Source organism: Pan paniscus, chromosome 9, assembly GCF_029289425.2.
Source record: "Pan paniscus chromosome 9, NHGRI_mPanPan1-v2.0_pri, whole genome shotgun sequence".
NCBI classification, from domain to species: domain Eukaryota; kingdom Metazoa; phylum Chordata; class Mammalia; order Primates; family Hominidae; genus Pan; species Pan paniscus.
The window spans coordinates 76741689-76756643 of NC_073258.2; the positions used below are offsets into that span (position 1 = coordinate 76741689).

Below are 14955 nucleotides of genomic sequence, written 5' to 3' on the forward strand. Positions count from 1 at the left end.
AATTGACAGCGACCTCGTGCAATGGCCCTTCCGCCTCCACCAGGAGACTCTGCCCGTTGGTAGTGAATGAACCAATTAGACTGGGAAAAAAAGAAGCAACGCCCCAGGTTTCACTCCGGCTTGACAGACGCAATTGAGGCCATCCTTGAGTCCCTCCGCCCCCAAGTCCAGTAATGCCAGCGATGGACAGACCTTCTACCCAATAGCACGCCCCTTTTCTGCCGTTGGGTCCCGCCCCCTTGAGGGCTAAGCCAATGAGCGCTCCGGGTCTCGGCGGGGTGGAGGGGTTGCACTGCGGTAATATGGCTCTTCCTTAGCCAGCGGCGGCAACGGCGGCAGCGGCGGCAACGGCGGCAGCGGCGGCAACGGCGGCAGCGGCGGCAACGGCGGCAGCGGCGGCAACGGCGGCAGCGGCGGCAACGGCGGCAGCGGCGGCAACGGCGGCAGCGGCGGCAACGGCGGCAGCGGCGGCAACGGCGGCAGCGGCGGCAACGGCGGCAGCGGCGGCAGCGGCGGCGGCTACTGTCTGGACTGAGCAGTAGTGCCTCTCGGGTGGCGGGTTTCTAGGCTGCAGGGGCTTGGCAGGTGGTGGCAAGGGGGCGGCGGCGGATGCCGGAAGAGCGCCCGCCCCGCCGCTTGGCGGCCCCTGGATCGAGATGAGCGCCTCCGCGTCGGTCGGGGGCCAGGTCCCCCAGCCACCCCCGGGCCCGGCCGCTGCTCTGCCTCCCGGTTCTGCCGCGCGGGCCCTGCATGTGGAGCTGCCGTCTCAGCAGGTAAGCCCGCGCGGCTCGCAGCACTCGGGAGGGACCCGGGCAGGCCCGCGTGGAGAGCTTGCTGGCTCCGGGCTGACCCCGCGAGCCGGGACACCCCGAGCAGGGACCCGGAGGGCTCGCGGGACTGAGGAAGACTGTCAGGAGGTTTGTGCAGGGAGGGGTCCAGTGATGGCCGAACCTCCGGGAGATCCCGGAGTCCTAGGAGAATCCCGTTACAGGAGATGGGCTTGTTAAGAGACAAGCAGCCAGCCAGCTCAAGTCCCTGGGGCCCCGGCCCGAGGCCGCCTCCCCCAACGCAGGGAGCCGGGGATTCCCCCGCGCAGACCCTCTCCCTCGTTCCGCCCAGGAAGGGACCCGGGGAACCCCCTGTGTCCCACGGGCCATAGCGAAAGCACTTTTCCTTTCTTTCCCCACCTGGCCATCCCCGCTTACGGAGAAACCAGTTTGTACTCTTCGTGCAAGAGCCCTGGAGGAGACTTTAGGGTGTCTACCATTTGCTTTAATCTCCCCTGATTATTAAGTATTCGGCCTCTTTAGAGAAATGTATTCAAGACTTGGGGGTTTCCTTCCTAATTCTCCGAGTCCCAAGGAACGCATCTTAATAATTAGGAGGACTTTTTCCTTCTTCATTCCCTTCAGTGAGTCTCTGTGGAAGGAGGATTTGATGTATATATTCATGTGTTCCTCCATCCTTTAGGAAGGGCTTTGAGGACTTCTTGGCTCTGCGTTGTAGGAAGATAAGAAGGGGGAAACACTGACTTTGGAGATCTGACAAAACTCTTTGTTTCACTCACATATCTGTAGAGTACTTCCCTCCTTATATCGGTTGCCTTCCTTCTGTCCCCCAAGGGGAGATTTTGCAGGAATCTTAGCATTAAAGAGACCTAAAGAATACCTTTCACCCTCTCCCTATATTCCTCCTGCCAAGAAGAGGATCTAGAGAAACTGTCATTTATTGAGAACTTACCGTGTTGGATTTGTGCAAAGGGCTCAGTGGCCATTAGTTCCCTGAATTTTCACAACTCTGTGAGATAGCTGTTTTTATTACCCCCATTTGGCAGTTGAGGAAACTGAGGCTTGTCCAGAGCCTTCCAGTTAGTAAGTGGTGGGGCTGGGTTGCAGAATCCAGCGTCTGACTCTGCAGCCATGCACGTGCTTGAGACTTGGGCAGCCTTCCCTCCACCACCTTTACACAGGACAGAGTGAGTTCTTTCATACACCCCTCCCAACTTTCCATCAGCTACCAGTGGGACTTAGGAAGGATTCAGAAAGAGGAAGGGAGAGGTTGTGGGGGAGAGAGTGGTTGAAAAGTGAAATGGATTTGAGTGCAGTAAAGGAGGCGGGGGCTAAAGGGAAGAGAAGAGTTGGAGATAATAACCACTGTGGTTGCCTTTAAATAGGCAGGCAGAAGAGCTTACAGTAGCAACGGCTTTTTGTGTGACTACTACCGAAGAGGATTGAAAAGATACCATGTGCCCTGGTTTTGTGATGCTGTTGGCAGGGAATTTCTGAATAGTGGGAGTTTGAGGGTAGTGGGGGTTTGGATTGTGTTGTGAGATACAGGGAGAGGGTAGAAGTCTGGCTAGGGAGGGAGACACGTCTCTGGAGTGAGCATTAATGTGAGTTTTTGTAAGTGTGGGAGGTAGAGTGTGAGAGTGGTTACTGGGAGAGGGAATAGGGAACACCGTTAGAAACACCCTGGAGAAGTCCTAAGGAGTTCAGGGGCCAAGAAGGTTTTAGTTTGGGGGAGCTTCGAGAGTGTGTGGGATTAGGAAAGAGAAAGCATCATTTACTTCATGGAGCCTATTCTCTGATAACACTTCACAGTTTAACACTGGGAAAACTAATGCAAACAAACTGTTGATGGAATAATTTCAGCCTCATTTGTTAGTGTTTGTGAAATTTTTGGATTGGTGCCGAGGGATATATAGTGGCTTAAGTGTACAGCTGAATGCTATATGAGTGCCGAGTATGCTATTTACATCTTTCTGGGGGTGTCATCCTTGAATTCTTGGAAGGCAGCCTATATAACAAAGCACTTTTACTTTTGCAGTTGACATCAATTTATCTTTTGGGGTCAAAATGCTCAGATTTTTAGTGTATAAATAATATCAATAAAATTTTGTTGAAGTTTTATCTGTATATAGTAAAGTGCACAGATTATCAGTATTCAGTGGATGAATTGTCACCAAGGGAACAGTTATGTAGGTACTACCCAGATTAAGAAATACAAAATTTTGGCTGGGCGCAGTGGCTCACACCTGTAATCCTAGCACTTTTGGAGGCTGAGGTGGGGGGATCACTTGAGGCCAGAAGTTCGAGACCAGCCTGGCCAACATGCTGAAACCCTGTCTCTACTAAAAGTACAAAAAAAAGAAAAAAAAAAAAAGCCAGATGTGGTGGCGCACATTTGTAATCCCAGCTACTTGGGAGGCTGAGGCAAGAGAATTGCTTGAACCTGGGAGGCGCAGGTTGCAGTAAAGCCGAGATTGCGCCACTGCACTCCAGCCTGGGTGACAGAGTGAGACTCTATCTAAAAACAAACAAACAAACAAAAAACCCCCCAAAAACCCCAAAATTATTAACATCCTGGAAGTCCTCCTATGTTCTCTTCCATCTCTGTTTTTCCTTTTTCTCTAAAGGAACCACTTTTCTGATTTCTAATGTAAAAGATCAGTTTTTGCCTGTTTTTGAGCTTTATATAAATGGAGTTGTGCAAAATGTATTTTTTTGTGTCTGGTTTCTTTTACTCAGTATTGTTTGTGAGAGTCATGGAGTATCTGTGTATGTCTAATTTTTTTTTTTAAGTATTACTTTGTTGTCTTTTTTTGCTTTTACAAAATTTCAAAGGTTTAGATAAATTGGAATGTCAGTTGTTAACTTTCCTTTAAATAATACTTTCAAAACCATACATTTTAATACATCCCATACTAGTTGGCAAGGTATCAATTTTTTTTTTTTTTTTTGACATGGAGTCTAGCTCTGTTGCCCAGGCTGGAGTGCAGTGGTGCGATCTTGGCTTATTGCAACCTCTGCCTCCTGGGTTCAAGCGATTCTCCTGCCTCACCCTCCCAAGTAGCTGGGATTACAAGCACCTGCCACCACGCCCAGCTAATTTTTGTATTTTTAGTAGAGACGGGGTTTCATTGTGTTGGCCAGGCTGGTCTGGAACCCCTGTCCTTGTGATCCTCCCACCTCGGCCTCCCAAAGTGCTAGAATTACAAGTGTGAGCCATTGCGCCCGGCTGGTATCAATATTTCTAAACAAATAAACAAGCCCGGTTGGTTTAGGATTTTTATGATCAAGTTATCTCAAAACATAGATTCAGTGGCTCCCAACCTTCTTCTAAGATGGGGTTTGTCAACCTTGGGACTGTTGACATTTTGGAGTGAAGATGGGCTGTTACATGTTTAGCCACATCCCAAGATATCAGCAGCAACTCCCCAGTCCTGACAATCAAAAATGAGTTCAGACATGGCCAAATGTTTCTTAGGGGGCAAAATTACCCCTAGTTGAGAACCACCTTACTAAGGTGTATTTTCATTTTAGGATAGAGAGTATCCTTGTTATTATTGACTCATTTATTTCAATCTTCATTAAGTCCTGTTGATTCTAGAAGTGGCTGTAATGTTTAAAAAGTTAACACTGCAAACACCTGAACTTTTCCATGTATGAGTACTAACTATAGTCCATATCAGCCCCTTGACTGTGTCAGATGGGACTACTACTTAATTTTGTCTCCTTTTGCTTCTATGTGATCTTACTTTACTGTAATTTGAGCAAGAACTAGTGACACATTTTTTTTACACTTTTTTTTTTGTTTTGTTTTTGATTTTTGAGACAGTTTTACTCTGGTCACCCAGCCTGGAATGCAGTGGTGCGATCTCCTCTCACTGCAACCTGCCCCTCCCGGGTTCAAGCAATCCTCCCACCTCAGCCTTCCGCATAGCTGGGATCACAGGCTGTGCCACCATGCCCAGCTAATTTTTGTATTTTTGGTAGAGATGGGGTTTCACCATGTTGGCAGGCTGGTCTTGAACTCCTGGCCTCAGGTGATCCGCCTGCCTTGGCCTCCCAAAGTGCTGGGACTACAGGTGTGAACCACCGTGCCCGGCCCAAAAACAAACTATTTTTTAGAAAGTTTTATTTCTATTTTTGGTCGAGCGTGGTGGCTCATGCCTATAATACCAGCACTTTGGGAGGCCGAGGCAGGCTGATCACTTGAGGTCAGGAGTTTGAGATCAGCCTAGCCAACATGGTGAAACCCTGTCTCTACTAAAAATAGAAAAATTAGCCAGGTGTGGTGGCAGGTGCCTGTAATCCCAGCTATTTGGAGGCTGAGGCAGGAGAATTGCTTGAACCTGGGAGGCAGAGGTTGCAGTGAGCTGAGATGGCGCCATTGTACTCCAACCTGGGCGACAAGAGCGAAACTGTCTAAAAAAAAATTATTTCTTTTTTTATTTTTATTTTTTTTAGAGACAAGATCTTGCTGTGTTGCCCAGCCTGGAGTGCAGTTGGCTCACTGAGGCCTCAACCTCCTGGGATCAAGTGATTATCTTGCCTCAGCCTCCCTAGTATCTAGGACTACAGGCATGTGCCACCATACCAGTTAATTTTTTTAAGTTTTTCATAGAGATGGGGTCTTGCTGTGTTGCCCAGGCTAGTCTCAAACTCCTGGCCTCAAGATATCCTCCCGCCTTGACCTCCCAAAGTGTTGGGATTACAGGCATGAGCCACCGCACCCGGCCTCACTTATTCTTAACATCTGCCTTGACATATGGTACATTTGTTAGAATTAATGAATCAATATTTATATATTATTGACTAAAAAAGTCCATAGTTCATTTAGATTTTCTTAGTTCTGAACAACTGTGGCCAGGCCTGGTGAGTCATGCCTGTAACCCCAGCACTTTGGGAGGGTGAGGCAGGAGGATTGCTTGAGCCTGGGATGTCAAGGCTGCAGTGAGCCCTGATTGCACCACTGCACTCCAGCCTGGAAGACTGTGATTAAATGTGATTAACTATATGTACAACATAAAATTTGCTGTTTAAATAATGTTTAAGTATACAATATAGTGGCATTAAAAACATACTTAATGTTATACAACCATCATCACTGTATATTTCCAGAATGTTTACATCATCCCAAATAGAAAACAACTCCCCATTCTCGCCTCCTACCAGCCCCTGGTAAATTCTGTCCTGCTTTCTGTCTCTATGAACTTCACTATTCTGGGTACCTCATATAAGTGGCATTATACAGTATTTGTCCTTTTATGTTTGGCTTATTTCACTTTGCAATGTTTTCAAGGTTCATCCATGTTGCAGGGTATGTTAGAATTTCATTCCTTTTTTAAGGCAGATGGTATTCCGTTGTATGTATATACTACATTTTGTTTATTCATTCATCTCTTGATGGGTCCTTTGTTTGTTTGCTTGTTTGTTTTGAGACGGGGTCTCACTCTGTTGCCCAGGCTAAAGTGCAGTGGCATGATCATGGCTCACTGCAGCCTTGACTTCCTGGGGTCAAGTGATCCTCCCACCTCAGCACCCCCGCAAGTAGCTGAGACTACAATGGCATGTGCCTCCACGCCCAGCTAATTTGAAAATTTTTTGTAGAAATGAGTCTCACTCTGGTCTCAAACTCTTGGGCTCAAGAGATCCTCCTGCCTTGGCCAACCAAAGCAGTGTTGAGATTACAGCATGAGCCACCACGCCCAGCCAACCCTTAGTTTTTACCTGATGTCCTTCTTCCGTGCCAGGATCCTGTCTGGATACCACATTGTATTTAGTTGTCCTGTCTCTTGCCTCCTCTTAGCTGTGGCAGTTCCTCAGACTTTCCTTTTTTTTGATGGCCTTGACAGTTTTGAGTACTGGTCAGGTGTTTTGTGGGATGCCACTCTTTTGGAATTAGTCTGATGTTTTTTCTTATGATTAGACTAGGGTGGTGGTGTTTTGGGAGCAAGACTTAAGAGGTAAAGTGCCATTTTCATATATTACGTACATATTATTAACATGATTTATCACTGTTTTTTTTTTTTTTGAGACAGAGTTTCGCTCTTGTTGCCCAGGCTGGAGTGCAATGGCACAATGTGAGCTCACTGCAACCTTTACCTCTCAGGTTCAAGCAATTCTTCTGCCTCAACCTCCTGAGTAGCTGGGATTACAGGCACCCGCCACCATGCCCAGCTAATTCTTCTATTTTCAGTAGAGACGGGGTTTCACCATGTTGGCCAGGCTGGTCTTGAACTCCTGACCTCAGGTGATCCACCCACCTTGGCCTCCCAAAGTGCTGGTATTACAGGCATGAGCCACCATGCCTGGCTGATTTATCACTGTTGATTCTAACTTTTATCATCACCAGCTGTGGTAGCATATGATAGGAAAGGCAAACTAGCTGTTTTCTCCTATTACACTGTTATACTATCAGCATAACCCTTCTGACATTAGATGTGTGGGGCTTTTTCCCCACACACCAAGTGATCCTCCAGTGAACACCAATATGGTGTCCTATGATTCAATTCAATTCTGCCACAATCTCCTTAGAGTTAGTATCATATTCCACAAGTTAAAGGCTCAGACCCATAAAACTGTCCCCTACTTCACATGCCAGTCGTAAGTCTGGGTCTCTGGAACTTCTTACCGACTGGCTATAAATTGGGGGTTCCTGTGTTCCCCTCCTCAGGCTCAGTCATTTACTAGAGCAGCTCACGGAACTCAAGAAAGCACCTTGCTTGCACTTACTGTTTTTTTTTTTTTTTTTAAATAAACAATATTACACAGGATACAGATGAGCAGCCAGATAGAAGATATCATAGGGAACAGTATGGGGGAAATGGCCCAGAGCTTTCATGCCCTCTCATGGCAGCTCCACCCTCCACATGTTCAGCAACCCAGAAACTCTCCAAAACCTGTAGTTCTGTGATTTGTATGGAGGCTTCATCATGTAGGCATGATCAATTATTAAGTCAGTCTTCAGCCCCTCTCTCCTTCCTGGAGGATGGGGAGTGGGGCTGAAAGTTCCAAGCTTCTGATCATGGCCTGGTCTTTCTGGTGACCATTCTCCTTCTAGGAGCTCACCAAGAGTTGTCTCATTAGAACAAAGGATGTTCCTCACCTAGGAAACGCTGAGGGACTAGGCGTTGTGTCTGGAACTGGGGTCAAAGACCAAATATTAAAAGTAAAGATTCTCCTAGTACCCCTATGGCACCCAGGGAATGACAGAGGTTTTAAGAGCTCTGCACCAGGAACTGTGTACAAAGACCAAAGTATATATTTATTATTGTAAATTGAAGGGCCACAGGTAGTGTTTGTCAGGTTTCTCTGCTATAAGGTTACTCTTCCTCCCCTTCCCTCTATACTGTAGTCTTTGGAAGGAAGTCACTATGTGTAGTCCACACTTGAGTGAGATCTGTGCTCCCCCTTCTTGAGGGTAGAGTATCTACATAAATTATTTGGAATTTTTCTGTATGGGAGATTAAATCATGGCTCGCTTCAGCCTCTAACTCCTGGACTCAAGTTATGTGCCTCAGCCTCCCAAGTAGCTGGGACCACAGGTGCACACCACCATGCCTGGTTCATTTTTTAATTTTAATTTTTGTAGAGACAGAGTCTTGCTATATTGCCCAGGCTGGTCTCTAACTCCTGGCTTCGAGCAATCCTCCTGCCTTGGCCTCCCAAAGCATTGGTATTACAGGCATGAGCGACTGCACTGGGCCGGTAACTTAAAGTCACACAGAATGTCAACAAAGGGACTACAATCTAGGTGTTTCCTGTTTGCCCTAGACACCCATTCTTTGCAGGGTTCTGGTGAAAAGTTTTAATTACCTCAGAGTTTGGGACCATCAGGCTTTATATTTTATTTCCTACAGCACTTGTGCCTAACACTGTGCTGATGATTTAGTAGGAACTCATGTACAGTTTTTTTGTTTATGAGTCTTTCCCTTGAAGAACTTTACAGCCTAAAGAGAACAAGGAAAGTTTGGATTCAGTGGTATTGAAACCCATACAGAAAAACATGATAGAAGCAGAAAAGTAGATCTAAAGCTTGATTTTGCTGTACAGGATAAATATTTTCCCTTTGTGTGTTTATGTTTATTTGGATACCCTACTTTTGCTAATCTAATTTAATCATTTTTCTATTACTAAAAAAAAAATCGGCTTTATTGGCAAGGCCGTTCATCTTATCAGGAACATGTGCCTCACGCAATGCACTACCATGCCGTGTACATTCATTCCTTCTGCAAATATTTACTAAGCCCCTTGTAACTCGAAGAAAAAATGTAATATATAGTTGAGTATCTAAAAAGTAAAATGATGGCAATTTTTTGTGCTGGTTTGGCTCTTATAAATAAAATGATATGAGGAAGCCTCAGAAACTTAAGATATCAGCATCTTGAAATCATTATTTTTATGTGACAAAATGCTATTAGGAATTTATGTTTTTTGTTTGTTTCTCTTTTTCCTGTGAAAATGAGTTTTTTTTTTTGAAAGGAAAAGCTATGTTTATTTAGTGTTTACTTTAAAATGTCTCTACAGGATCACAATTCTTTGTGGTAGAAAATTCAGAAGTGAAACTGACTAGAAATAGAGCACAAGCAGAATTGAAACTAATAAGTTGGGCCTGAAGTGAAACGTATGGTAGAATGAAAAAAAATTAGATTTTCATAGTTTCCAAATGTGTATTTTTGATAAGCTGTGTATTTTTACCTGTCAGACATGTTACTGCTGGGGAGAAAAAGAAGTTTGTCATTTTTTTTTTTTTTTTTTTTTTTGAGGCGGCGTCTCACTCTGTCGCCCAGGCTGGAGTGCAGTGGCACGATCTCGGCTCACTGCAAGCTCCGCCTCCCGGGTTCACGCCATTCTCCTGCCTCAGCCTCCCTAGTAGCTGGGACTACAGGCGCCTGCCACCATGCCTGGCTAATTTTTTGTATTTTTAGTAGAGATGGGGTTTCACCGTGTTAGCCAGGATGGTCTCGATCTCCTGACCTCATGATACGCCTGCCTCGGCCTCCCAATGTGCTGGGATTACAGGCGTGAGCCAGCGCGCCCGGCCAAGTTTGTCATTTTCAACGTACTGGAATGTGTACAGCTACAAACTAAAGGTGTTTTAGAAAAAGACATCTGTCTTATGAGAGAGGTTGAAACATTTTAGGTTTATGCTTTGTTTTAGGTTTAATGACATAAGTAATGTCTTTTTTTTTTTTTTGAGACAGCGTTACCCTGTTGTCGCCCAGAATGGAGTGCAATGGCACGATCTCAGCTCACTGCAACCTCTGCCTCCCAGGTTCAAGTAATTCTCCTGCCTCAGCCTCCCGAGTAGCCTCCCGAGTAGCTGGGGTGCCCACCACCCCACCTGGCTAATTTTTGTATTTTTAGTAGAGACGGGTTTCACCACATTGGCCAGACTGATCTCGAACTCATGACCTCAGGTGATCCACCTGCCTCGGCCTCCCAAAGTGCTGGGATTGCAGGCATGAGCCACTGTGCCTGGCCAGTAAAGTCTTATATTGTTAAATTTTTTCAATGCCTTGTACAGTATTTTAGCAGTTGCCTCCTTAGATTATAAAAGTAGACGAGTACACCCAGAATGGAAACTTGACATTGGAATTTTACAATTCATAGTATACCTTCTTGATTTAGTATCACATAACCTTGTTTTCCATCTTATTTTAAGATGGAAACATGAATTTTGAATCATGGAATTTTGCAGATGCAAAACCTGAAGCCCTCCGAGGTGAAGCTATTTGCCTGGCCACAGACTTGTTCTAGCTATTTATTCTTGCCCTGGAGTATTTAGTAAAGAGTATTAGTTTAACAGATCTGTCTTGTGTCTTGTTCCTGCTTGTGGCAGAGAAATAAACAGAACCTGGGTCTTGTGAACAGTTCCACTGTTCTTGGCTGGGTGTGTTGAGAAGTTGTTTCTTTTTTTTTTTGAGATGGAGTTTTGCTCTTGTCACCCAGGCTGGAGTACAGTGGTGTGATCTCGGCTCACTGCAACCTCCACCTCCTGGGTTCAAGCGATTCTCCTGTCTCAGCCTCCTTAGTAGTTGGGATTACAGGCGCCTGCCAGCACGCTCGGCTAATTTTTGTAATTTTAGTAGAGATGGGGTTTCATCATGTTGGCCAGGCTGGTCTCGAACTCCTGACCTTAGGTGATCCACCCACCTTGGCCTCCCAAAGTGCTGGGATTACAGGCGTGAGCCACTGTGCCTGGCCAAGAACTTGTTTCGTTTTCTTTCCTTTTTTTTTCTTTTAAGACGGAGTCTTGCTCTGTCGCCAGGCTGGAGTGCAGTGGCACGATCTTGGCTCACTGCAACCTCTGTCTCCCGGGTTCAAGTGTGATTCTCCTGCCTCAGCCTCCAGAGTAGCTGATATTACAGGTGCCCACCACCACACCCACCTAATTTTTTGTATCTTTAGTAGAGATGGGGTTTTACCATGTTGGCCAGGCTGGTCTCAAACTCCTGACCTCGTGATCCACCCGCCTCTGCCTCCTAAAGTGCTGGGATTACAGGCGTGAGCCTGGCCAAGAACTTGTTTCTTAAACTTCACTCGGTCCTTTGGCACATTAGCCTCACAGCTTTGGGGATTTTAGGCTAGAACTGAAATGGAGGAGAGGCTGTATTTTAACGTTCTCTTTAAGGGCAGAGCACTCAGAGTCCACCCTCCCACGTCCCTTTTATGGTGTGAATTAGAGTGAAACTTTGGAATGTCCCTCTGGAGCTTAAATGATCAGTCTTCCTGTTTTGTCCCTGGGTACTTACCATGCCTATCTTTTTTTTTTTTTTTTTAATGTTCTACTTAAGAACTTCTGTTCTCTGCCTCTTTAAGTTTCTGAAAGAGTAACCATCTGGTTTTTTGATGGTTTTATTCTGTGTAATATTTGGTGTTGATTGCTGTAGACCCTATGTGGTAGTAATGTTATTAGGCATTTTACTTATCCATTCTTTGTGAAAACTCCAGTATAGTGTGCTTATTGATTAAGAGGCTGAGACTGATAATGCTGAAGTTGAGCATCAGAACTTACCACTTTGGAGTCTCACTTTGTTGGTCCATTGAAATAGCTGGCGTTTTTTCCTACTGTGGTTTTTATAATGTCCGAAAGATGCAGTCAGACATTTTTGAAAATAATGAGGAACACCAGGAAGCTGAAACTCGCAGCAACCTTTGGCTTTTGTCAGTAGACTCCTGGGAAAGAAAAAAGGGAAGACATAAAAGTAAAAGTGAGAATCAGACTTAATAGATCATAAAAGTAAACATGAGAATCAGGCTTATGATCTGTTTTTTTTTTTTCTCCAGGAAAAATTTTATACTCTTTGAGTGTAGCTTTTGTGATTAAGGGTTTAACAGTGAATACAAGTAATTCGTGTGTTCATATTAGCGTATGTTAAAACTAATTCTGGGCGGGGCGCGGTGGCTCATACCTGTAATCCCACCACTGGGAGGCTGAGGCAGGTGGATCACCTGAGGTTAGGAGTTCGAGACTAGCCTGCCCAACATGGCGAAACCCCATCTCTACTAAAAATACAAAAAATTAGCTGGGCATGGTGGCGGGCACCTGTAATCCCAGCTACTCAGGAGACTGAGGCGGGAGAATTGCTTGAACCCAGGAGGCAGAGGTTGCAGTGAGCCGAGATCACACCACTGCACTCCAGCCTGGGCGACAAGAGCAAAACTCCGTCTCAAAAACAAATAAACAAACAAACAAAAAACTAATTCTGAGTGCAGGATAGGAAAAACTGAGAGCCATTTATTCAATAGATACTTTTGAAGTGCCTTGTTTGAATTGTTAGGCACAGGATTCGGAACTGTATGTCTTGTGTCTGCCAGCCTACTTACGTCTTTCAGGGGATATGAACTATTTCCTTCCTTAATTCCAATCATTCTTTTGTATGAGAGCTAATCCAGAAAACTAAACTTTTAAACAATACAAAATAAAAATAATCTTGCTTAGGATTTTGAAAAACCTTTTTTTTTAACGTTGTCTCCTTTTAATGAAAATAAGACTGTCCTCAAGAAAATCAGTATTGCTTTCATCCACTAAGATGTTAATATCTAAGTATACATGAGAAGTAGCAACATGAAGAAAGCTTTCTGGTTTTTTATTCTGAAAATAGATTATGAAGCAAGGTTGGCAGGTAGGCTGTGGGGTGCTCATTACAGGTCTAGGATAATTTACAGGACTATACTCATTACAGGATAGAATTGGTACCATTATAAAATTATATATGTATAGTAGATATTTCAGACTTGTTTTCATGAATTGACTTATTGGAGTTTATTCTACATGGAGTGTGTTTAATATAAATATAAAAATAAAGAGTAGCTGCCCAGGTGCTCTGGAGTGATTGGTTGACTGGTGATAGTCACACACTTCTATCAAAAACGTCAGTATAAATTGGGTGCTGTGCTATGCACCTGTAATCCTAGCCTACCTGGGATGCTGAGGTGGGAGGATTGCTTGAGGCCAGGAGTTTGATTCCAGCCTAGGCAATATAGTGAGACTCCCATCTCTAAAAAAAAAAAAAAAAAAGACACCAGTCTGATGATGATGATAATGATTAATTAATTTTCGGAGACAAGGTTGCCCAGGCTGGAATGCAGTGGTGCAATCATGGTTCACCTGCAATCTTGACCTCCCTGGGCTTAGGTGATCCTCCTGCCTTAGCCTCCTGAGTAGCTGAGACTACAGGCACGCACCACCATGCCTGGCTAATTTATATAAATATAAATAAATATATAAATATATACACACATATATAAATATATACACACATATATGTGTGTGTATATATATGTGTGTGTATATATATATGTGTATATATATATGTGTGTGTGTGTGTATATATATATATACACACACATATATATATATATATTTTTTTTTTTTGTAGAGACAGGGTTTTGCTGCCGGGACTACAGGTGCGCATGGTGCGCGCCACCATGTCTGACTAATTTTTGTAGTTTTTTTTGGTAGAGATAGGATTTTGCCATGTTGCCCAGGCTGGTCTCAAACTCCTGAGCTCAAGCAATCCGCCCACCTTGGCCTCCCAAAGTGTTGGGGTTACAGGTGTGAGCCACTATGCCCAGCCAGTCTGGTTATTAGATGAGGACACTGTAGAGTTGCAGAATTTCTTTTTGGTTTCTTTTTTTGAGACACTGGGTCTCATTATATTGCCCAAGGTCAGGCTGAAGCATAGCGGCTATTCACAGGTAATGCACTACAACCTCGAACTCCTGGGTTCAAATGGATCCTTCTGCCTTAGCCTCTGGAGTAGCTGGGACTATAGATGTGTGTAACTGTACCCGGCTAAATTGCAGAATTTCTTAACTGCAAATTAGTGCATTTTTTAATATTATACAACTACCCAAAAACTACTAAAAAATTAGAAAGCTGCTTCTCATGTATACCCAGACATTAACATTTTAGCAAATGAAAGCAATACCACTTTTCTCAATGACATTCTTCTCTTCATTAAGGTATCCTGTAAAGATCAGTGTAATTGAAAGACTTTCTTAACTATGACCCATTTTGTTTGGCTTCTTAAAGTTCATTTGAGTAATTCCTCACTTATTTAAAGTTGCACAAATGTGAATGCTTGTAAATGCCAGGGACTGTCTAGGTGCTGGAAGTAAAACAGCAAGCAAGACAGAGACACTGCCTTCATGGACCTTACTTTCTGGTGCATGAGAGACAAGGTGGTTAGCAAGCTTTTCTGTGAAGGACCAGATAGTGAACATGTTTCTGTCTCAGCGGGCCTTCTAGGGTCTTAGTAGCAAGTACTCAACTGGTTGCTGTAGTGCAGAAACAGCCCTATACTATATGTAAACAACTGAGTGTGGTTGTATTCCAGTAAAACTTTGGGGATACTGAAATTATTAATTTTCATGTGCCATGAAATATTTGTCTTCTTTTTCTTTTTACTTTTTTGAGACGAAGTCTCACTCTGTTGCCCAGTCTGGAGTGCAGTGGCACAATCTCGGCTCACTGCAGCCTCCACCTGCTGGGTTTAAGCAATTCTCGTGCCTCGGCCTCCCATGTAGCTGGGACTACAGGTGCGTGCCACCACGCCTGGCTAAGTTTTGTATTTTTATTAGAGATGGGGTTTTGACATGTTTGCCAGGTTGGTCTCCAGCTCCTAACCTCAAGTGATCTGCCTGCCTCGTCTTCCCAAAGTGC

General features: G+C 44.5%; 1 protein-coding gene across 3 annotated transcripts in view; it reads left to right on the forward strand.

The window, feature by feature from the left end:
• Window positions 1-445: 445 nt before the first annotated feature.
• UVRAG (UV radiation resistance associated) overlaps window positions 446-14955 on the forward strand; it is a 324828-nt gene continuing 310318 nt past the window's right edge. For 2 of the 3 annotated variants that reach the window (XM_055094696.2, XM_055094695.2), the window contains exon 1: window positions 482-773. In XM_055094696.2, coding sequence (XP_054950671.2) covers window positions 657-773 — 117 coding nt within the window. In that variant the 5' untranslated portion in view covers window positions 482-656. Of the gene's footprint in view, window positions 774-14955 lie in introns of all 3 variants that reach the window. The other variant, XM_034933393.3, reaches the window with a different exon arrangement.